Here is a 22,992-nt window from a genome sequence, read left to right on the forward strand (position 1 = left end):
TTACAGCTGGATCTCATGGAAGCATTTCCTCAAAGGAGGTTCCTTTCTGTGATAACTTCAGCTTGTGTCAAGTTGACAACAAAAGCAGCCAGGACAACATTCTTAATTCTGTCAAACTTCTATCCAGGAAGATCTACTGTCCTCTTGAAAATGCCCTACAACTTCATCCAACCACTCATTCTCTATCAGTTGAAGCCGAGAAAAACCACAATTTTACTGCTCTTCTGCCCCAAACCTACATGCTAACTAGGTAATCCAGTGACCGTGAAGTCCTTGTGTGACAGCCCCCCACATTCTCCCCCACCCCCGAGGGGACTGGGAGAGTGAGAAATCTTGGCTTCTTTCCTGGCGATTTAGAAAGCCACTCAGGGGCAGTAGGATGGTGGCCAGTGATTTGATGGTTGAGCAGACTCTTGGAGTTAGGGGTGGTAGTAAATTTACGGAGTGCAGGGGCATCAAGCCCTTAATGCAAAGGGCCAACTCTGCAGTAACTCATAAAACTTAAAGTTGGTCCCTAGAGTATGCAAATGCTTGACCGATGATGGTTTTATTTTTCAGGTTTGTTTTGAAATTTTTATCCTCATCTTTTACTTTGTTAGTATTTCACAGGGAAGGGTCTTAAACGCACTTCACAGGATGCTGCTTTAAATTGGAAATGTTGCCTTTGATCAAAAATCAACCAATCAAACAACTTCCCCAAGAGACAAAGGGCTCCTAACAGGGCTGACTAGTTGGTAGCTGCAGAGGGGCCTGTGTGGTACCTAGGAAGTGGGCCCCATCTCTGGAACACCTCCAGAGCCTCCTCTTTGCCCCCTGTGCCTGAACTGCTCTGCAAAGCCACCCTCACTTCATGACTGTTGTGATTGCCACAGCACACGGCATCCTTGGTGATCTTTGGACATGCCAGGCATCCTACTAACTCACGACTTTTGGCACCAGCTGTCTCCTCTGCCTGAAATGCTTCCTTTCAGCGATTCTGGAGGCTCAGTTCCTTAATGTCTTCAGACCTTTTCTTGCATGTTTCCATCTGCTGAGAACTCTCCCATGTTCCAGGGTGTAATCTCCCCATCCCCACTACTTTCTGTTACATCCTCTTTGTTTATTCCTATGTAACCTACCATAGGTTTTATTTAGTGGATTATGTATCCCCTGTATATCGTATAACAAGAATTCCATGGGGGCCGGGGTTGTTTTTCTTTTTGTAGCTTGTTTTATTTTCACCCATCTGGAATATGGCAGGCGCTCAGTTAATATTATTCAGTGACTTTACCTAGGTTGTTTGCTGCTGGTTAGAGAACGCTGGCTGGTCAAAGGGAGTCAGAAGGCATTTAGATCCCTCCTGTGCAGGTGGCGTTCACTACAAACACAGGCCTGGTGTTCAGGGTGACCAAGAACTTAGAAATAAAAGCTCTTAAGATTGTCTTTCCATGTTCCACTCTGAAATGGACTGATGAGAGATGACATTAGAGACAGACACAGAGAACTTACAGGCACAGAACAAGAGGAAAGAGTTGGGAAGGAACGTGTCAGTCTTATAAAGGCCTCAGCATCACCTTCAGATTGGGGTGGGGTGAAGGACACATTATGAAAGACAGAGAGGGGGGCTGGAGAGATGGCTCAGTGGTTAAGAGCACTGACTGCTCTTCCAGAGGTCCTGAGTTCAATTCCCAGGAACCAAATGGTGGCTCACAACCATCTGTAATGGGATCTGATGCCCTCTTCTGGTGTGTCTGAAGACAGCTACAGTGTACTTGTATATGATAAATAAATAAATCTTAAAAAAAAAAGAAAGACAGAGAGGGAGGCATCCAGGAGGATGGAGAGGACTGTAGCATAGGAAACAGGCAGGATGTTCTAGGTGGTGGATGACTGGCCCGGGTCCACAACCTCAGTCTGTCTTCAATCTTATGTTGCTTTCAGGACACATTTAGGCTTTCAATCAATGACTTAGTCATTAGGACTTGTGACAGTTGGTGCTTACAAACATCACTTCTCACTGAGTGCTGTGATGTGACCAGCCCCCAGACCCGCTTCCTGTAGTCATAACATTGAGTTCTGCCACCTTGGCATAGGTGGCTGGTTAGGTTCCAGTTTTCTTGGGTCTCTTCCTACAATCTGGCCGAGCTGAGAAGATATCCTTGAGGCAGGTACATTCCAGAACAACTCCTTTGTCCCAGGGACTGGTGAGAGGGGTTAAGTCTTAGTTTATGCTATCTGGAGATTAAATAAATCATTATTACACACAACGAATATTCACCAATAAAAAGGTTAAGTAACTGAATACAAGTTTGAAACGGGTTGTAGACAACTAGGGCTGCCTGGTCCATATTTTCTGAGGTTTCTTGCTAGGCAGAACCCTTGTTCTGGTTCAGGAAGCAGTGTTGTCCCAGGAAGGAGGCAGCGATTCCCTTCAGTTACCCTAAGATGTAGGCTTTCCTGTAACGGTTAAGGTAATACGCCTAGGTTTTGTGAATCAAGAGGCAAAACTGAAGGTATTGGAAAGCAATGCTCACATAATGCCATAAAATAATACTTTTGGGGCTGGAGAGATGGCTCAGTGGTTAAGAGCACCAACTGCTCTTCCAGAGGTCCTGAGTTCAAATCCCAGCAACCACATGGTGACTCACAACCATCTGTAATGGGATCCGATGCCCTCTTCTGGTGTGTCTGAAGACAGAGACAGTGTAGTACTCACATATAATAAATAAATAAATCTTTAAAAAAAATAAAACTTTTGACTTTCCCCCATTTTTAGTTTGTGGGCAGTACTGAGTAGGTAGCTGGCTGAATTTGACTGGCAGAACTTTTTTGGACCCCTTCTTTAAACTAACCACACCTACTTTTCCAGTTCTTCATGCGAGGTAGTCACGTGACCTACCTATGGTCATTAAGGCCCTGTGTGAGAGCTGTAGGGGAGGTGTGGCTCTGGGTCAGTTAATGCCCGGTGACTGAGATAGGTGCTGGCTGCAACACTGCAGCTTAGATCCTCTCTAGCCTTAACCTTGAACAACATGCCACCGGTTACACACGGCAGCTAAGAGGAAAAGCTCTCAGTGAAGCTATAAAGCAGAGGGCACAAGCTTGACAGTTCCAGCAACCCTTAACTCAGGTGAGAAAAGTGAGAACGCAGGTAGTGACCCGTGTCCTTCACAGTCACGGTCTCCTTAGCTGGTCCAGTGTGCAGAGAGATGTCACTACCATTCACGCTGCTCCCCCCCACTCTCTGAACACCTCCCTTCTCCCGTGCTGGCACACAGATGGCATTTGTCCTCTGTGACCCCTCCTACTCCCATCTGCCTCACCCGTTGTTAGATTTGACCCCATATTAGCTGACCCGTGAGGTGGCCAGTGACCCATGACCTCTTTGGCTTCACTCAGAGGACGAATGGGACCAATTCCAGTGGGAAAATGTGCTTGCCACGTGAGCCTAAGGGCCTGATTCTGATTCCTGAAACCCATGTAAGGGTAGAAGGAGAGAACTAATTCCACAGTTATCTTCTGAATGTACACGCACACACACACACACACACACACACACACACACACACACACACACACACACACGCATGCACGTACACACAGAATAAGCCTCCATTTCATCAAGGTATGTTATGAAAAAAAAAAAAACAGAAAAGGACCTAGGACTTTTCCTTTGGTTCTTGGAAGGGTAGAAAGGAATGAACGTAAACTCTGATGGCACCAATGGGTGGCAAAAGAAAGCCTCGTAAACAGAGCAGCTCAAGTGCAGACAGATGCTTCAATGTGTGTATCCTTCCGGCCCTCTTTCAAAGCCCACCTTGTATGGCTCCATTTCCGAGACTCCTTATTGATACTCCCAAGCCCTGATCCTGGGGATTGAAGCTAGGGCCTTACACACGAAAGGCCCACACTCCACCACCACTGCCATTCCCCTGAGCTCCAGGCCTCCTGTCTCCATTCCAAAATGCATCCTGCGGTTTTCCAGGGGTCCTTTCAAACCAGCCACTTTAGAATGTAGGCCTCTGCCCTGGTCACAATTCTCTTAGTTCCCCTTTTCCTCTTAAGGTTCTAGATGGGGAAGACAGGAAGCTCAGACTATTGGAGGGCAGCACCGAGCTCCTTCTCAAAAGGCCACATTTCGGGGGGGGGGGGGAGATGGCTTAGTTGTTAAGAGCACTGACTGCCCTTCCAGAGGTCTTGAGTTCAATTCCCAGAAATCACATGGAGGCTCACAACCATCTGTAATGAGATCTGGTGCCCTCTTCTGGTGTGTCTGAAGACAGCTACAGTGTACTCATATAATAAAATACATCTTAAAAAATGCTTTAAAAAAAAAAAGGGCCCCATCTGCACGCATGTGGTTCTCTGTGAACTATTCCAGGCAGAGAGGCTGCACCCACGTGGTTCTCTGTGAGCTATTCCAGGCAGAGGCTGAGGACTGATCTAGCCTTTTTGAGCATCTGGATTTGTACTTCTCTGGAGCTACAAGCAGGGCAGGACGGGGGCCAACTAAAAAGAATTCTTTCCAAGCGGACAGACGGTGACCATGTAGTCTCCTGGGTGCATAAAGAGATGGGAATAGAATCAGGGTCAAGAGGGCTCTAAGGAGTCAGAACTGATAGATACAAGGAAGGATAATGGAAGTTTCAGACACTTCCCCTTGGCCTGTCAGTGACTGGAACAGGAGAGACCCAGGAACTGGTTGATGATAGGGGCCTTTGGGGGGGGGGTTGGATGATTGGAATGAGGATCATATGTTGTGTAGGGCATATTTGCTCTCAGTGTACTGTAGACAGGCAGGGTGTGAGCGATCTGAGAGGCTGCAGTGTACTTGGTGCTTGTTCAGAGCTGGGAATCTGTGAGGAAGATCTTGGAACGATGCAGAAACCAGTATGTTGGAGAGGGGTGGAGTCAGGGCATGCTCAGGGCGTTTTGTGCGAAGTAAATGGCCTTGATGTGTGTCTGGGAGGTTGAACAAACATCAGGAGCTCAAGAGTTCAAGGCCTGGGAGTCATTGATGACATCGTTGACAAGTGGAGTGGATGATATTATGTGGAGAGTTGAGGAGTATAATCCTGGGGACCATTTAAGGGTTGAAAGAGAAGCCTGTGGGGGAAGGAGGAGAAAGAAAAGGGAGGCATGAATGGATACCAATCAGCTCCAGCAGACACTACATCAGAGAAGAGGTGGTACCAGGCTAGATGCCATTAACACAGAGAATGAGTTCAGGGAAACTCGAGGTCCCTGGCAAGTTGCAAAAGTATCCTAGGAAAAGTGTGGGAAGGAAAGGTGAGTGGTTAGACAGCAGTTAGTGTCCTGGGGTGGGAAGCCGGGATGAGGGTAAAGACAGGGATGGGACTTAGACAAACAGTAGTGTCCTTTATAGCTCGCTTCAGTCTTTGTTACATCTCATAGGACCATCCTTTCCCTAGTCATAGATGCCTCAGGCCTCACCTACCCTTTAAGATCACATGAGGGCAAAGGCCTCGTCTTATGTGGACTTCAGGGACAGTTTCTAGTCTGGCTCGTAGGATGGGCTGAAGAGCTGTAGCACCTAGGAACCCAAGAAATGGTGTGTTCTCCCAGATTTTCCTGAAGTCACTTGCTAGCTCCCCCACCCCAAGGGCATCACGATTCTATCTAATCCTCTCGGCTGAGATCCCGTCATATCCAAGGGGTGAGGTCAGCAGCGGTGTTTTATTGGCTATAAAACAAGATCCCTGGGGGCTTCTGCTAAAGAGACCCTTGCTCTCGGCTCTGCCGCCTTTTGCACCTCATTCACACCCAGTTCCCAGTGTGAGCAGCAGCAGTGTGCCCAGGGCATAGGGCTGAAGCCTGGCCATGAGGTGACTGCCATGCCTGGCACATATGCTGGGTGGGACCTCAAACACCTGAGCCGGCATTTGAAGCAAACCTGGCATCCTTCTACCCAAGAGGTCAATGCTCAGTAACTTGACACTGGGGGCTACCAACTAACTGACTTCTGACTTGACTCGTGGATCCTTCTGTGAGAAGCCTGTTGCCTAGTTTCAAGAAGGCCCGCATGTACAAAGGGGACACTTTGGTGTAGGTAGCACATTCCTAGCCAGTGCCTGCTATAACTGCTTCTCTGTACCTGGGTGCTTCAGGGAGGCCAGCTTTGAAAACTCAGATCCCAGATCGCCTTGTAAACCATTTCCTTCTGATCCCTGCTACCGCTCCTTTTTGATCTTGTAAAATTATTGTGAAAGGCTTGGAGTTTAGACTACCTCCCTAGAAAAGGAACCTTTTGGTTCACAACACCGATCCATGTTGGCGCCAGTGACGGGCTCTTCCAGTTTCAGGGCATTGTTTAGAAAGCTGTCCTGCTAAGGGCTGACTCTTCACAGTTATCAGTCCTATGCAGGTTGGAGACGTGTGGCTGATATTTTCTTTTCAGAGATTGAATTGAACCATGGGATGCATGTCTCTACTCAGAGCTGAGGAACATACAGCTAGGTGTGGCTTTTCTCAACACTCACATGCTTGTCTGCTTGGGTGTGTATATCCTCTGTGATGTTTTATCACTTACACGATGTAGCCACCATGTTCCCTGAGGCCCTCGGAGCATCGCAGATGCATCTGTGTGTGTGTGTGTGTGTGTGTGTGTGTGTGTGTGCGCGCGCGCGTGTGCTGATGCTTATGCAACTCTTAAAAGCCAACAAAGCTCCGAAGACCTTTAGTCTTGTTAAAAGATCCAAAGGACAGTAGTGACCCAATGAATGAAGGAGAGGACCAGCTCCCAAAATATGTTTCTGACCTATATGCCCCCCACCCCCCAAACCAGCAAGGAGAACATAATTGTCCTGTGATGGTCTAAGGATTTCAGAAGAAGGAGGCTCTATATGCATTACAAGCCAAAGATGGACAGTTTGCACAGTCTGAACAAAATATAAGTACTCTTACCAATAAATAGGTTTCAAAATGATAAATAAGGCTCTCCCCTTTGGCAGCCTGGAATCCCAGTGAGAAGTGATGGGCACAGACAGGCACAATGAACTATGTACACAGTGTAAACAGTAAGGCCCCGGGGCGGGGGGTATGGTGAGGGGAACATACAGTTAGGAGTGTGGGGAAGAGGGCAGTGGGCCCAGAGCGGAAGAGCAACAGATTTGTTCGGCGGGCATCCAATACGCCACCAAAACTTGCCGGATGGCAGGTCCTATGGTAGGTCCATTGACTTCCTCCAGGTGGCAGTAAGGAGTAGAAACTGTCCACGGATCTTTTCCCTGGGAGCAGCAAAACAAGAATTTGTACCTCTTCCTCTTCCTCCCCAAGGGGAGAAGCCATAGCTGAAGCCTTCTGCTTAGACACTAGGAGTTGACTAAGTAGTTTCTTAGACTGGATGAGAAGGGCGAATCCTGTAGCCTTTCCCTTTCAGGAAGAGCTCTGGACAACTATGTCCAGCAGGCGGCACCATAACCCATCACCTTCGAAGTGCTCCGACCCCCAGGTCCAGCTCCGGTTGCTCTGGGTGAGATGGAGCAGCCACCCTGGGCAGTCTTGGATCCGAAGGCAGTATCCCATAAAGCACCCCACCCCTGGCCCCCGCACTTTCCCCAGCACCTTCCCCAGCCTGAGTTTCGGTCCTTAAATGTCAGTCTCTCGGAGGTTGCTGTAGTCGCCCGGCTCATAAGCCTGGCAGATGACAGCTTCTGCCCCATCTTGGGGAACATTTAGGGACACTGCTTCTACCTCGGAGCGCAGGGCACACGCAGTCTCCGCGCGCCGCGCGCCCCCAGAGCGAATCTTATGGGACAGGCTGGACACCTTCGCACGCAGCTGGGTCGTGGGTCTCTGTAGCGGCCCGAGCAGTCTCCACTCCCGGAGGGCGGAGGCTGGCTTTCGACTGCTGGAGACCGAATCCTGCGTCTCCGGCGTGTCTGCCGAGCCCGCACCCGGGTGTGCAGTGAGGGCTAGAGGGGCCCCGGGGGGAGCGATGCGAGGGCTGGGGGCGCAGTCGGAACGCGCGTCGCCGGTCGAGGCTCGCCAGTGGTGGCCGTAGACTCGCCAGAGGCGGCGGCGGCGGCGGCGACACTGGCAGCGCAGGAGGCGGAGGAAGGCGCGCTTGAACTCGCGACTGGAGCAGGGGTAGATGAGCGGGTTCACACAGCTATTGAAGTAGCCCAGCCAGAAGATGACCTTGAAGACACCCTCTGACGGTTTCAGCTGCGGGAACAGAGAGCCTGCAGGGAACAGAGACCAGGGTAATTAACTGATGGGGTTAGGAGGGAGGTTGACAAAGAACTGCTGCCGACCTCAGAAGCCGAGTCGCTATCAAGATGGTGGTGGTGATGGAGGTGGCGGTCACTCTCTAAGACCATAGATGAGGAGAAAGAACTATCTTCCTGTTTTCTGAATCTAACTTGATAGAAAACTATTTGGGCACAGGCAACAAACCCCGACCGGAAAGACACCCAAACCACATGTAGCAGGTTTCATACAGAAACCAGAGACTGCGTGTGCTCTGCTCTCAGAGAGGCAAGCAGTGTCCCTAAACGTTCCTCAAGATGAGGCAGAGGCAGTCATCTTCTAGGCTTATGAGCGGGGGTGGGAGGGTCGGAGGGGGGCTACAGCAACCTCTGGGAGACTGACAGAAACTGGCTGCACCAGTCCTTGTGGTGGAGCCTAGTTACTGCCGCCTGTATGGCGGTCTCTCTGCTGAGGGCAGTCAGTCTCTAGGCGACACCAGCAGGTCTTGTTCTTTAAGGCGTTGATGGGGAAGCACAATTCTGCTACAAGTCTCATGTAAAAATATTTTGGCAACCTTTCCCAGCAAAATGAGTTCTTTGCAGTCTTTTGTTATAGCGTTTTATGGTACTCTGTGCAGTGTACTCTACTGCCTAAGCACAGAAAGGGCGAGAAGGTTTGCCCAGTGCTGGGTACTGGGGAGGAGTCATGAAACGTGGTGCTGGCTCTGGGCGACAATGTGACTGCCAACGGGGCACGGGGCTGATCTAGGCTCCATAATGGAGGACTTTGAATGAAGGCACAGCTTTCCTTCTGTGGGGAGTCAGGAGCCCTGGGTATCTGTAAGCTGGTGACAGTCAGTCCAGAATTAATCTTCAAGTGCACAGTACCCATGCTTGTCAAAATGTAGCCCTGTAGGGCAGGGAAAGTGTTGAGGAAAAGCTGGGGTGGTTTTATGTGGGGGAACAGGACAAGTGCAAATGGGCACTAAGACCTCGTTTCCCACAAACATCTCCACTATTTCTCCAATATGAACCCTAAGGAAGCCATTCTCAGGGAACGGGGACTGAATGCAAAGGTGCAACCCAGAGGCCACCTTCTCACCTGCCTCATCCACAGCAAAAGCTTCATTCTAGACAAAATGGGATTCTAATCTAAATGTGTTGGGCTAGAGATATATAGATCAGTACTAGAGAACTCAGGCAGCATTTGAGAACCCCAGGTTCAATTCCCAGGACAGTAAGCAAACCAACCGACCAACCAACCTATTCACCCACTCACCCAACCCCTGGTATCTACTCACCCCTCCTCCATCCTGTGGCTTTTCAGAGAGGTACCACAGACCTGGGAAAGGACTGCTGTCTATATCTAGGGAGTGGTCAGAAACAGTAGCTGAAATATGGTGGGGTTATGGGTACCAGGGCTCAGTAAGGCTTATTTCCCCTGGGAGAAGGGTTAGGCAGTCCCTGGAAAATGCCTGAAGGACCCTGTCCTATAGGAAGATCACCCTCCATCAACGGTTTCCAAGTCAGGCCAAATGCTGGAAATACTACTCTGACTCAGACCCGCATCTTTTCTGTTTAGCTGTGGCTGACACATCAGTGGACTATGTTGTCCAGTGTTTGTTGCCAGCCTGGTTTTATTCAGATCTGTGGACAGCATGACATGTTTTAAGTTCTGTCCCAGTATTATTGCAAGCATTGAAACTTTTTAATTTATGCACAACTGACTTGTGCAGAGTCTTCCTGGAATGGAGAATTTCTCACACACAAAGGGGCTGGGATTCAAAGGCAGCCTTCCAGCCCCAGCAATTGCCTTCTGCTTCCCTTGAGGTCTGACTTTTTTGAGTTTTCTCAGAAGCAAGCTCTGAGACAGTGTTCGAGTGCAAGCCTTTAACCCGAGAGAGAAACACCTTGGGTAGCCGCTGACACAGGGAGAGGGGTGCTAGGAAGTCAGTTGCTAATGTGGGAAACTGAGACTTAACCCCAAAGGGACTTTCTTGGATTTTCCCACCAGGGGAAGAGGGGAGGGATGTGGGCACCTACCTCTCGTCCCCAGTGAGTCTCCTGCTCACTTCTCGAGCTATTAAATTTCCCCACTTTTTGCCTGCTTCTTGGGTGGACTACAAGAACAAGTAAGTTATGGAAGCCTCTGGGTAAGAGACACAGGCAGGCACTTAGGAGTGGGCCTGTACAAACTGGAGGTCTGAGGGAGATAGATGGATGGGTCCCACAGCCTCTGACACAACTGGTTCTTACTCTCTTTCTAACCACTGTGTGCAGACATACTGCTTAGAAAATCCAGGCTTCTTGCTGCAGATGGCTGCAGGCTCTGGGATGTGGTAAAACCTTCCCGTAATGAATTTCTTGTTGTGGTCCCAGGTGGCCGGGGTGGATCATGTCACTTCTGCCTGGAGTGCCCTAGCTCCACTTCCCTCTACCCCTCCCACCTCTCTCCATGCTTTCTCTGCAGCTCACACACCTGGCAGGGATCTTGGGTCTCAAGGGGTGTAGGCATTTCCCTCCCTGTTTCACAATATGTGTGGGGTAGGGAGCTGTCCCAAGACCCCTGAAGACGGGCATTTGTAGGGACAGTGTCACTGGGGTATCAGTGGACAAATTCTTCTCAGCCATTACCATGACCCCTAGTCTGCCAGGGACAGCTGTTGGACCCACCAGCTGCTTTACCTGCCCATCCTCCTTTAGTGCATCAGCTCTGTTACCGGTGCTGTGGAAGCTTGATCCTCAATGTATACTGAGGTGGGACAATGTGTAACAGATGGGGCCTAGTGGAAGGTAGGTAGGTTGTGGTGGCTCCATTCTCATAGATGGGTTAATGCTGTCTGGTGGGAGTGGGCCAGGTCTTGTAAGACTGGGACAGCTCTCACAACACTGGGATAGAAAGCCAGACCACCCCACATACCTGTTCCTTCTATACACAGCCATTCCCCTTCCTGCTTCTCTTCCATAAGCCCTTTCTGGATACTGATGATGGTGTTGTCTGGGCTTCCCAGATACCAGAACTATGAGGCAAATAAACCTCTTTTCTTTATAAGGTAATTAACCTCAATTGTTTGGTGATAGCCACACAGTACAGACTAAGGCTGCGAAAGTCTCAATGGGAATATGGGAGTCTTGGGGCCAAGGCTACTCTTCTCAGCACTCGAGCTCCCTCCTGCTCCTGCCACAGCCTTGCTCTGGCACTCTCTGTCTGCTGTGTGTCTTTGCATGAACTCTTCTCTTAGCCTACCTTCTCTTGCATGGTTGTCCCTGGTGCTCTTCTTACACACCTGACAGTGTGTAACAAGTGACAGCTTCACATGTGGCACCTTCTAACCCCTTAGACACAAGATGGTGCTCCTGCTTGGGCCTCCCTCGAGCCCCTCACCCACACCCCTGTTCAGTTTCCACCCACCTGGCTTGGTTGCACCCAGCTGCCTTCCCACAAGTCCTATATGAGAGTCGTTAGATTCCTGGAAGGTGTGCTCTCCCAGTCCATGCAGCCACTGGGAGGTGGTGGGACCTTTAAGACATAGGGACTAGCTAGAGGATTTAGGTCACTGGGGGTGTGTGTGACTCCTCTTCTGTTTTCTAGCCATTCACTGCGGCCATGACATGCTGCCCCACCACCTGCCACCAACCAACGATCTGGCCAATCAGACTGCAGCCTCCCAAGCAATGACCCAATAAGAAAGTTCTCCCTTTCCAGTTGGCTGTCTCAGGATTTGTCACAGAGCCTGCAACGCTAACACCGATGTGGTTTAGAGGTCTAGCTTAGTGTCCTGAAATGTGGACACATCTGGTCAGCAGGTAGATGTGCTGGCTCTCTTGATCCCGGGCTGGTGTTATCTCCCAAGGAGCAGAAAGGCAGGCTGAGGAAGAGTTCCTGGGATCTGGGGTAAGACAGAGAGACACACGAGCAAATAGGCCAAGCCCTGGGGAGGATGGGCAGCTCTGAGGCCGAAGGGCAGGCTCTGTGATTAACAGTCTCTTCTGGCATCCCCAGAAAGGAGCGTGTTCTTGGCAGGTTGTCAGAATTCGCAGCCAGCCCTGAGCATAAGTTGTGGCTGGCCATGAAATATCAGGCTGTGTCCCCCACCCCCTGCTTTTTGCATTCTCTCCACTACTGACCTCTGTTGATAGCATGCTATCCTTACAGCTGAGAGATCCAAGAAGGTAAAAATCCACCATCTTCTGCCTCCTCCCACCAGCAGGGTCAGGGGAGAGCATTTGGTGGCTCTTACACTGGAGCTCACGGTCCCTCCTCCTCAAGAGACTCGACCTCTGTCCCTTACAGCCAGACAAATGTCTCTGATAAAGTACTTGAACTGAGGACCTGTAAGGAGGACCCGCAAAGGAGGAAGCTAGGCATTCATCTTGGGAAAGTAAATTCTGGGTAAAGGAAAGGGCACGAGCAAAGGTCCTGAGGCAGCAAAAAGGTCCAGAGCTGGCAGAGAACCTTGGCCTTGGCCTGTGATATGGGTTGAGACATAGGACATGGAAGGGCAGCTCTCAGAGTTCATGATGGACGTGGAGCCCAGGCTCTTAGTCTCTGGCTTCCTGTGGGAGTGTCCCGGGTCCTACAGTTTACCATGGTCTCTTCTCATCCCCCTGCCCATCTCTTTATGCTCCCACTCTGTCACTCCCTTACTGGTCTGCCCTGCTCCAATCCGTGGCCTCATACATGCTGAGTGACAGGGCTTCAGGTCTGCCCAGTGGCCCCTGTGCTCAGTCAGGCTGACCTGGCTCCAAGAAGAAGAAGCACTCGAAGGAGGGTCAGCTCCTGCTAGGAAGGTTGACAGTTGTCAGCACAGAGGACATGTGCGATATTTGGCTGATTTGTTTAGGCGGGGCAGTGGGGATGGGAAAATGGGGCAGGCTGGGGAGAGAGAGAGAGAGAGAGAGAGAGAGAGAGAGAGAGAGAGAGGGAGAGAGAGAGAGAATAGGTAGAGTGGTGTGGAAGAGGAAGTGAAGCTGATGCTCAGGCCGTGGGCACCAGAGGGTGCTGAGACGCCACTTGCCTATGGGAAGATGGTAGACAGCAGGTTCAGGGGAGTGGAAAGGTGAGCCCAGGAAGGAAGAGCAGTGTCAGGGTGTGGGGGTACAGGTGGAATGAGGGCCCCGGGATGTCCAGACCTTTCACGGCTGTTGCAATCAAGCCGGATTGGCACAAGGTAGTCACAAGGACCCAGTAGGGGGTGAGAGTCGTAGGGGGTGGTGATGTGATAGTGGACACCACAGAACTCATGCAAGGAGGAGGGACCAGAGCTGTCTCCAAGACTGCAGAAGGTCAGCTGACATCTTTTCCCTAGATCCTCTAGGGAGACAGCCGTGCCAGGACCTTGATTTGAGGACTTTTGACCTTCAACCCCAGAAGATGATTCATTGTTTTAAGCAGCTACTAAATCAATGGCCAGTTGTTAATAGCGAGACAGGAAATTCATATGGTCGGAAGGCCTGGAATGTGGACCTGAAGTTAAATGGGGATCAGAGGGAGGAGAAGGGCCTCCTAAGGAGGCTGAGGGGACCACCAGAGAAGTGTGCATGCAGGGTAAGACCCGAGGGATGCTGAGAGTCCAAGAGGCAAGGCTGATGCAACAGGAGAGGATGAAAAGACTTGAAAGCACTCTGGAGTGTGACTTCTGGGTTGCTGCTGGTAACAGTGCCAAAGCCAGATATGTGCCTTGGGGGAGAGAAGCTAGCCCTGAGTGGGATGAGACATTGCTGGCTGGAGGAAGAGGAGGAGGAAGAGGAGGAGGAGGAGGAGGAGCATCAGAGTATTCTTTAAGACGTGGCAAGGGATGTTTTACAAGTAGCTATAAGGGAGGAAAGATACCAGTGAGATGGTAGGTAGAGCAAAGGAAGTCATCATGCCGGGGTATGACAGCTCTAGGTGAGGTCTATGTGCTGTATGTATGAAGGGAGACAGAAGATACAGAAGGTTGACAGAAACTGGTGGAAGCAGATCCATTAGAAAGGAAAGAAAGTAAGAGAATCAGAGCTGAAGGGAACCTATGAAAGCTCCTGAGGGCACCCTGCGGCTGTCCCTGGGCAGAGAGCTACGTAGATATCTCTTGGCAAGCTCGGCTAAATAGTTGGTACTGGCTCTTAAAGCTGACCGTTCCATTCTTTTTTTTTTTTTATTAAAGATTTTATTTTATTTATTTCATGTATGTGAGTACATCGTCACTGTCTTCAGACCAGAAGAGGGCATCAGATCTCATTACAGATGGTTGTGAGCCACCATGTGGTTGCTGGGAATTGAACTCAGGACCTCTGGAAGAGCAGTCAGTGCTCTTAACCGCTGAGCCATCTCTCCAGTCCTGACTTCCATTCTCAAGAATCTTATAAATTGGCTGTCTGTGTTTTTGAGTAGCACAACAATTGGCTATGATGAGAATATTTGCACCACAGGAATGGGTAGGTGCTGCAAATCCCAGATGCTACAAAAACCCCAGAGCCAACAAGAATGCATTACCACTGTACTGCACGGGAGAATGGTGGGCCCAGTTCTGGACTCTGAGACTCAGAGGAGTTAAGAGATGAGAAGGAGTTAAAGGTGCTCAGAGCAAACGAAGTGCTAAGTCATGGGATTGGCCGACTCTCAGGAATGGGAGGCGAGAGCTAGGCAGAGACTGAGCTCAACATAATGGGGAGCCAAGGATGGAGGACAGAGCAGGTCGACTCAGACAGAGATCGCTGAGGTAAACAGGAGGAGCAAGGTGGGCACAGGAACTCCAACACTGGAAGGACAGGGGAGAGGAAAAGCCAACCTAGTCTGGAGGTCAAGGCGCCATCATAGACCACGGTGATGACTAGACCAGGAGTGAGAGTGGGGGGAGACAGTTTATGACCTTAATATGTAGGTATGTTAAGTGTTTCTGGGTTTCCCAGAAAGTACTGTCCTTCCTAGCTCTGTCTCGAAACTGAACCTGAGCCGATGGCAAACGAGGTGACAGTGTCAGCCAGCAGCCGAGAGCTCAATTTGTGGTTGTTAACCATCACCTTCCCATGAGAGAGAAACAGTGAATGCCAGCTCTGGGGCCGGAAAGGTACAAGTCAAACCTGAAACTCTCAGTCACCTGGAAAGCAAGGGCACACATGGATCTCCAAGGCTTCTCAAAGGTTTCCGAAGATGATTTGTGGTCAAGCGCACAACCTGTGGGGCATCACGCAACAGCACAGATGCCCTTCTCTCCCCTAATCATGGCGCTCTTGAATACCAGAGAATGGATGTCTCTTCTGGGACCTCGGTTTCTCAACAGGAGCTGTTAAAGCTTCAGTCTGGTAAGTTGACAGGTGCTAGGGACCAGCTGTACCACACTGTCCCTATAGTTAATAATACCGTGGGCACACTTATGATTTTAGCATAAAACAAACAACAAATGCCACAATAGTCCGATAAGATAAAGTGAAATGGAATAAACTGCAGGGCTGTTCTGCGCCCTCCAGACCCTTGGAACGCAGGATGTGCAAAGACACGGGCTCTAACACTTCCCCGAGCTGCATAAATTTGTCAAGCACCTACTCTGTGTAAGGTGCTACACAGACATAGACCAGGTTTTTGCATTTGCATGCACTAGTGTAAGTGTGCATGTAACATGATGATGACCCTTGCATCTGTCCCTGAGCAAGATACAGAACATTTTCAGCACCACAGAAAGTTCTAGCACTTGCTTCCAGTTGGCACTCATTGTCCCCATTCCATACAGACACGATTCCTTTTTTTTTTTTTTTTTTAAAATATCACTCTGGTTGGATTTCACCTGATTTTGAATGTCTTACACATAGAATCAGATAGTACACACTATGTTCCTGATCTGGCTTACTCTTCCCAGTAGAATGCCCATAAAATTCACTTGTTATTTTTCCTTGTTGTATAGTAGTCCAGTCTATGAATACATTGTTTATTTCTCCATTCTCCTGTTTGGGCTCCATCTCTGGATATGTTTTCTCACAGAGCTGCTCATCCCAGGTTTGTCAAGCTTGGGTTTCCCACCAACACTGCCACTCTTCTGTGCCTATCAGATAAGACTCCTCCATCCCCACAATGATACACATTGAATGCTGACAGCATAGTGCATTGAGGCAAACAATAAACCATGTCTGAGGGCCAGAGATGTTCTCTGTACAATGGAGACAGGCTATGAAAGAGAGGCTCAGTTATGGCTTCCAGATGGTAGAATGGGTTCACAGGGTTTGGATGGACTGTGTGCACGTCTGTTAGAGCCTCTGAAACTGCCCTGGGTGGTAGCATTTGGGCCCAGGGGTATAATTCAGTGGTGAGCACATCTTTTAGGGTTCTGACCTAATCACTAAAAAATGAAATAGCTGCAGAAGCCCGTGATGCTTGGCAGTCAAAAACCAGAGATCCGGAAATGAAAACCTAGGATCTGTCAGTGTCATCGGAAGGCTAGAGGTGAGGCTGGGTTCCGTATGTGGAGGTTTCCAGGGCAGCCCTACTTCTGGGCCTCATGGAGGGGCATTTACCATATAGACCATAGAACCTTGGAGACTCTGAGGTGTGACCCCAAAGGCTCCCTGAACAGATGCTCTCCTTCAACTGGGCGCTTACGAGGGGCCCCTGTTCCCTAGTTCCCTTTGGCATATGGGCATATAGGAAAGGCTGCCTTATGCCTAACCAAAATGGCTGGGGCTGAGCAGACCCATGCTTCACACATCTTAGGGACTGGAACTCTAATCAGGTGCACTTCTGCCTGGCAGCGACCCCTACGCTAGCCATGCTTCATCTTGAAGCTTTTCAGAGAAGTCCTAGGGAGTGGCTCTGACTGCTGTCCTTGTCCACACACACCAAAGCAACCAGGATCCATTTATATAGTTTTTTATGATGTTCTTCACGGTATCTAGCTCTGTGCCAGCTTGCTTAGGACCAGAGGAAATGTGTCTGTCCTTGGCAGGCTGTCAAGAGCTCCCCCCCACCCCCCACAGGTTGTCTGTATTCTTTCCCGTCTGTCTTGGAATGCCTCTGAGAGTTGGCAGCAAGCACTGCCCAGCTCAGCTCTGTCCTGTGGAGGTGCTGGCATGCTTGAAACAGACGCACATCGAGAAGGCAGACAGGCCTGTGGCCATTTACCAGGGCAAGGGTTGCCGGTGTGCACACACAGCAGTGGCACCGGAAGCTCCCTTCCTGTGCCGCCTGGAGCTGCATGTAGTCCCAGACAGGTGGTGTCTAGGATTCTCATTAAGTACCCTCTGCCTCCCTCTGTGGAATATATGCCCCATGCTTATCCCTCACAGGGAGAGTGAGGCAGACAGAAATGATGTAATAAGACGACCCATCGCTTTTCTGGGACCTTTATGATTTTGTGTGCCTGCCTGACATCTGTCCTCAGGAGGCCTCACAATTCAGTACACCTGTTGTTGTTGGTCCCTCTTTGCAGGATATTTGGCTTGACCAATAACACATTGCTCCTTTGAGAGAGGACAAGGTCTCACTAAGCAGACGGCTTCAGCGTCCTTAGTGCTTGGGTTATATCTGCTACGACCAGCCAGCATGGTGGGGCTGCTAGGTCAGTCTACAGCTCTCTGTCCTAGCATCCTTTGGGATTCCAGACTTCCCCCTTAAGCTCTAGCTACTGCACAATTTGTGCTCATCAGCTACATCTGCATTGCTGCCAGGTCTCCTGGACACGGATGTGTGAATGGGAGCCCTGTGGGGTGCTGGAGGCTTCCCGATAGTGGCGTGTGGTTGCCTTCAGTTCTATAGCCATGGCCCTTTGTAGACACACATTGTGCTTTTCCAGTGCTTGTGTCTGGTGCTGGCTGGCACACTCCTGTGGACCTGAAGGTTTCCCGCCTGTGCAGCTGTATCTTTTCCTCTTGAAGCTGTCTTTCTTGACTTCCTTTTGGTTCTTTCTAAATCGGTGCTCCCCTGGCTTTCATCTGTCTCCTGCTACCTTCCCGGGATACTGTACTCCATATTCCTGCAAATACCCTCACCCCAAACCTCTCTTTGGAAATCACCTAAAGTCTTTACCCTAGCACCTCCAAGGCAAGACATGCTGGCCCCTCGAAGGCCATATTCCCTACAAAGTGTCACAGCTCAGAACGCTCGTTCGAGGGCACATGTTCCCTCACAAGCCTTGGGCATGTCTGTGCCTCCTGGCCCCCTTCCTGCCTCAAAACCCTCCAGTCCACTCTCTCCCACAGCAGCCTCTGCCCTCCTCTTTGCCCTCCAAACGACACAGGGCCGAGTGGAATATTCTGCTTCTTTGGTTGGCATCTGTCCTGCTTGCTCATTATTGCCAGCTCCTCAGGAGCTGCCAGGAGTTTGAGTTGGCATGCACATCCTAGAACACACAACTTAATGGCTTTGCATATTCATACATCCATGAAATCCCCTCTTGGAGCCAGATATAGACATCTTTAAGGCTCCCATAGCATGTGGGAGGAGCAGCAGAGATACAGGGACAGGGAAAGAGCAGCGCACGCCAGCAAGGGGCAAGAGTCACGGAGATGTAGAGAAGGTTTCCTGGAACACATAGTCTGGGCCTCAGAAAACAGTGGCGGTCTTTTGCTATCTTGATCTTAACTATGAAAAACAAGAACAGCCTAGCATTCAGGAGGAGACTGGATCGGCACACCATGCAGCACTTTCAAATGCACCAGTAATGGCCCCACCCTGCATGAATCTCAAGGACACAAGGCTGGATGAAAAACGCAGCCTGAAGAATGAGATGCACAGTGAATGCCTTTGGTACAGATTCTGAAGACACACAGGACGGTGCTTCGGTTCAAAATGAGTGCAGATGCACGTGGTCCGAGAATCAGCACACACATGGGGGTGGTAAATGCCAGCATCCTCTCTGGAAAGGTGGAAGAGGAAGGGGGCATGGAGTTCAGCCGTCATCTATTCTGTGAAAGCAGCAAGGAGAGGGGGTAGAAGGTAGATATGGCCAGATCAGCATGTGCTCAGTGTGGGTGACCACAGGCCCACGGGTGCTTATTATAATAATTTCTCCTTATTTGTGCTTTATTCTGTAACAAAAATAATTTAAAAGAATTAAAGGAAAATGTAAAAAAAATGTAGATGGTATTTTCTGCCCGGCCTAGCATTCCCTGTAGAGACTGGGGTGAGCTAAGACACACACAGGTAGGGGAATAAGGTGCTTTTGAACAGGTTCCAAGAGGCAAGGCCAGGGCAGGGCTGTGGGGGTTGGCCTTGGAGAGAGAGGAAGAGGGAGAACATGCACAAAGGTCATTGCAACATCTTTCTTCTGGCTAGCTGTCCCCTCCTCCAACTTCATAGCCTTCACATTCTCCAACCCCAAATCAGACTCTGGCTGGATGATTTTCAAGTGGGGAATTTATTCCTTCACCTGAGCTGGGGTCAGTGTATGACATTCACATATGCCTCAGTTATATTGATGCATAACACTTTACTGGCTCTCACATGTGTTGAGGTCAGGGTTATCACCACCACCACCCTCACTTAAAGATGAAGAAACAGAGGCCCCAGGCTACATAGGTAGTGAGAGACAGAGTTGGGATTTGAACTCAAGCTTCCTGACACCCGGGTCTGTGCCCCAAGTGAAGAACGATATAGCCCCTCATAGGCAGGAAACCATTCTGGGTGCTCTTGAGTTCAGTGATGATACAGTTGAAAGAAAAATCTGGAAAGCCAGTGAGGGTGTGAAACACAAGCCAAAGGGACATTTAAGCAGAGACCCACAGGTTGGGCGTTAGATAAGAGGTTTGGGGGTAGTCCAGACGGAGCTAATTAAAGAGAAGACCAGAGCTAGGCAACAGGCTTGTCAAGGGACTAACCCACTGAGGGTCAGGGCAGGACAGAGAGAGGCAGCCCTTCCTGGAATAGCCACTTTCAGATAGGGAGGGCATTTGCTGGGGATTCCTGCAGTTCATGCCTGTGGTCCTATTGTAAATACTCAGAATGACCTGTTTTGGTGTGGACAATAATAAACTTGAAGACTACCCTCTGTAGACTATGGAAGGCAGTTTGGAGTTTGTATGAAAACATCCAGGGACTTGTAGAAGGGTCACACAACTGAGTTATGATGTACAAAAGTCACTGTGCTGCTGTTGCTGGTGTGTGTGTGTGTGTGTGTGTGTGTGTGTGTGTGTGTGTGTGTGTGTAGGGACCTGCAAGAGATCAGGAGCAAGGCCATTCTTTCTTCCCTGACTTAGTCTTAGTCTCATGGGTACAAGCAACCAGATGGGGGAGAGGGAGGAGAGGCTCTGGTTGCACCAGGAGAGGTTGCAGCCATGAGCAGTGACTCAGAGCAAAGAGCCTTAGATATGCTGTCCCTTTCTCCTTTCCAGGATGGTTCAGGCTCTTGGGGCCTTCAGAGAGGCTCAGGGGATAGGAAGAATCCCTTAAGAACAGTTGTACCTCCCCCAGGACTGCAGGTCCCTTGTAAGGGAACTAGTTCACTCTGTAAATGACTATAAACAATAGTTAACTGTCCACTTGACAGACTTCCCATCCTGTTCCCCACCCCACCCCCGGTCCCCGCCCCACATCCCCTCCTCCAACCCCTTCAAGAGAAGATTTCAGAAGGGAAAGCCCACAGGGCTCTCACAGATCTGGTGGGGGCAACGGAATGGATGCCTTTGGAGGAAGCAGACTTTCTGTCACCTGCTGAGATACAAGGTGGCTGACTGGCTTGGGTCTGCTGCCAGTGAAAGATTGTATGCATGTGGGACCACCCACAATATACTTATTTCCAGAGATGAGCATATGTGTGTGTGTGGGGGGAGGGGGGTTACATACACTGCTGATCACATAATACAGGGAGATGTTTGCCCAAATTTCCAAGGAACTAAGCAAGGGCAAGGTTTCTGACTGTAGAGGGTGAGAAAGCGAGAAGCCTGTAAAAGGAAGAACACATTAATATCAAGAACCCCTTGCGCTCGCTCTCTCTCTCTCTCTCTCTCTCTCTCTCTCTCTCTCTCTCTCTCTCTCTCTCTCTAACAGCAATCCACCAGAAAGTTGATAAACTTCCATAGTCAGGTTGTGGGACTGGCTTCTAGGAAGGGACTTGCCAGAGGGTAAGTGTCTAAAGTGAGGGCATCACTCACCCAGAGGCAGGACGAAGAAGAAGGGGAACCAGCACAGGACGAAGACACCCACGACGATGGCCAACGTCTTGGCAGCCTTTTTCTCGCGGGAAAACTTGAGCAGCCTCACGGAAAGCGAGCTGCGCAAGGTGTGGCCCTTGCTACTCTGTGTTCCGGGATATCCTTTGGCGCTGGTCGCTGCGCCGCGACAGTGGATCCTCAGAACCACCTCGGAGGCCTTGCCGGGCTCCCTCTTGATGCCTGCCTCGAGGCTGCGCGTAGTGCTGCGTGCGACCACGTACACGCGGCAGTACATGACCACGATCACTGCCATGGGTAGGTAGAAGGAGCACACGGAAGAGAAGATTGCATAGCCCACCTCCTCGGTGATGCCGCAGAAACGCTCATCCGGGGGCACTGGCTCCTTCCAACCTAGTAGCGGTCCCACAGATACCACCAGGGCCACCGCCCAAAGCAGAGCCAGAATGGCAGCGGCCTTGCGCTCTGTCATAATGGCTGGGTACTTGAGCGAGTGGCGCACACCCACGTACCGGTCCACAGAGATGGTGCAGAGGCTAAGGATGGAGGCAGTGCAGCACAGCACGTCCACCGCGGCCCACACGTCGCAGAAGGTTCGGCCGAAGGCCCAGAAGCCTAGAACCTCCATAGTGGCTGAGAAGGGCAACACAGCTGCACTCAAAAGCAGGTCAGCCACCGCCAGGTTCACGATGAAATAGTTGGTGACCGTCTGTAGGTGGCGGTTGCAGGCCACCGAAAGGATGACCAGCAGGTTGCCCGCCACAGCGGTGAGGATGAAGGCCGCCAGGAAGACACCCACTCCCACGCCCTGAGCACTCACCACTAGCCCCCCGACGGCCGCCGAGCCATTTACTTCGCCGCTCGCCGCGGCTCCCGGTTCTCCCGTGGAGCTCTGGTTGTCCTCGCCGCTGCCGGTTCCCACCACAGCGCCGCCGCCTGTAGCGCCCGGCACGCCGCCCACCGCCGGACCCTCGGGGCCAACCGTGCCAGCTCCGCCGCCCGCGCCGGAGCCCCCAGTGCTACTGCTCGACCGGGGTCCTTCGAAAGTGACGCTCAGGATGTCGCGGAAAGTCATCTCACGGCGCAGCCGTCGGGGCCCGAGCCCAGGCACAGGGCGAGCAAGTGGAGGGGAGAGAGCCCGCGGGCATCGCCGCAGCGCCCGAGCCAGCCCCGTGTGCCAGTCCCGTCGGTCCTGCCCAAGTTCCCGCGGCAGAGGGGCTGCAGGGGAGCAGTGCTGCAGGTAGAGCAGGACAGAGGTCACCGGGCCGTGAAGGTCCCAATGGGAACGTTGGTGTGAGGGAACCGACTCCGGCGGTGGCTGCGGAGTCACAAGGAAAGAAGGGCCGGGGCCGGCTCCCTGCTCCCCTCTGCAAGCGTGTCCGGGAGAGCGGCGGCTCTAGGAGTGGCAGTGCAGGCGGCGGCCTCTGCAGCGCTGGGGACTCCGCGCGGGGGCGGGACGGAGGAGGGGCGGTCGAGAGGGAGGAGGGGGCGGCCGGCGCGAGCGTAAGCTACCGGCCAGCGAAGGGGCTCCGTGCGTCCAGCGGCTGCGGGGATCCTCGCCGGTGCTCACGACCGTCCTCTGCCCTAAGCTGTCCCCTTGTCCTCCTTTCTTCAGCTCTCCTGCATCCCGGCCTTTGCCCCAGCGCGTCTCGCTGCCTCCCTTCCTCTCTAGACTTGCGGTCACTCTCTGCTTGCCCTTGCCCTAGCGGAACATACAAGGTGCGATTCC

The 22,992-nt window shown here is 51.1% G+C and overlaps 1 protein-coding gene across 1 annotated transcript; it reads right to left on the reverse strand.

Moving 5' to 3' along the window:
- Positions 1-6,820: 6,820 nt before the first annotated feature.
- Adra1d (adrenoceptor alpha 1D) lies at positions 6,821-22,819 on the reverse strand. Its single transcript, NM_024483.2, has 2 exons — positions 21,246-22,819; positions 6,821-8,183 (listed from the first exon to the last, which is right to left on the reverse strand). The coding sequence occupies exons 1-2, from the start codon at positions 22,336-22,338 to the stop codon at positions 7,588-7,590; spliced, it is 1,689 nt and encodes a 562-aa protein (NP_077809.2). The 5' UTR covers positions 22,339-22,819; the 3' UTR covers positions 6,821-7,587.
- Between the last annotated feature and the right edge of the window lie 173 nt (positions 22,820-22,992).

The sequence above is a fragment of the Rattus norvegicus genome, chromosome 3, assembly GCF_036323735.1.
Source record: "Rattus norvegicus strain BN/NHsdMcwi chromosome 3, GRCr8, whole genome shotgun sequence".
NCBI lineage: Eukaryota > Metazoa > Chordata > Mammalia > Rodentia > Muridae > Rattus > Rattus norvegicus.

Bases quoted from the DNA above. Each gene is read 5' to 3' on its own strand.
- Adra1d (NM_024483.2), bottom strand. From the start codon at position 22,338: ATGACTTTCCGCGACATCCTGAGCGTCACTTTCGAAGGACCCCGGTCG. The intron at 8,184-21,245 runs GTGAGTGATGCC...TGTTCCCTGCAG, and splicing joins CTTCTTCGTCCTGCCTCTGG to GCTCTCTGTTCCCGCAGCTG.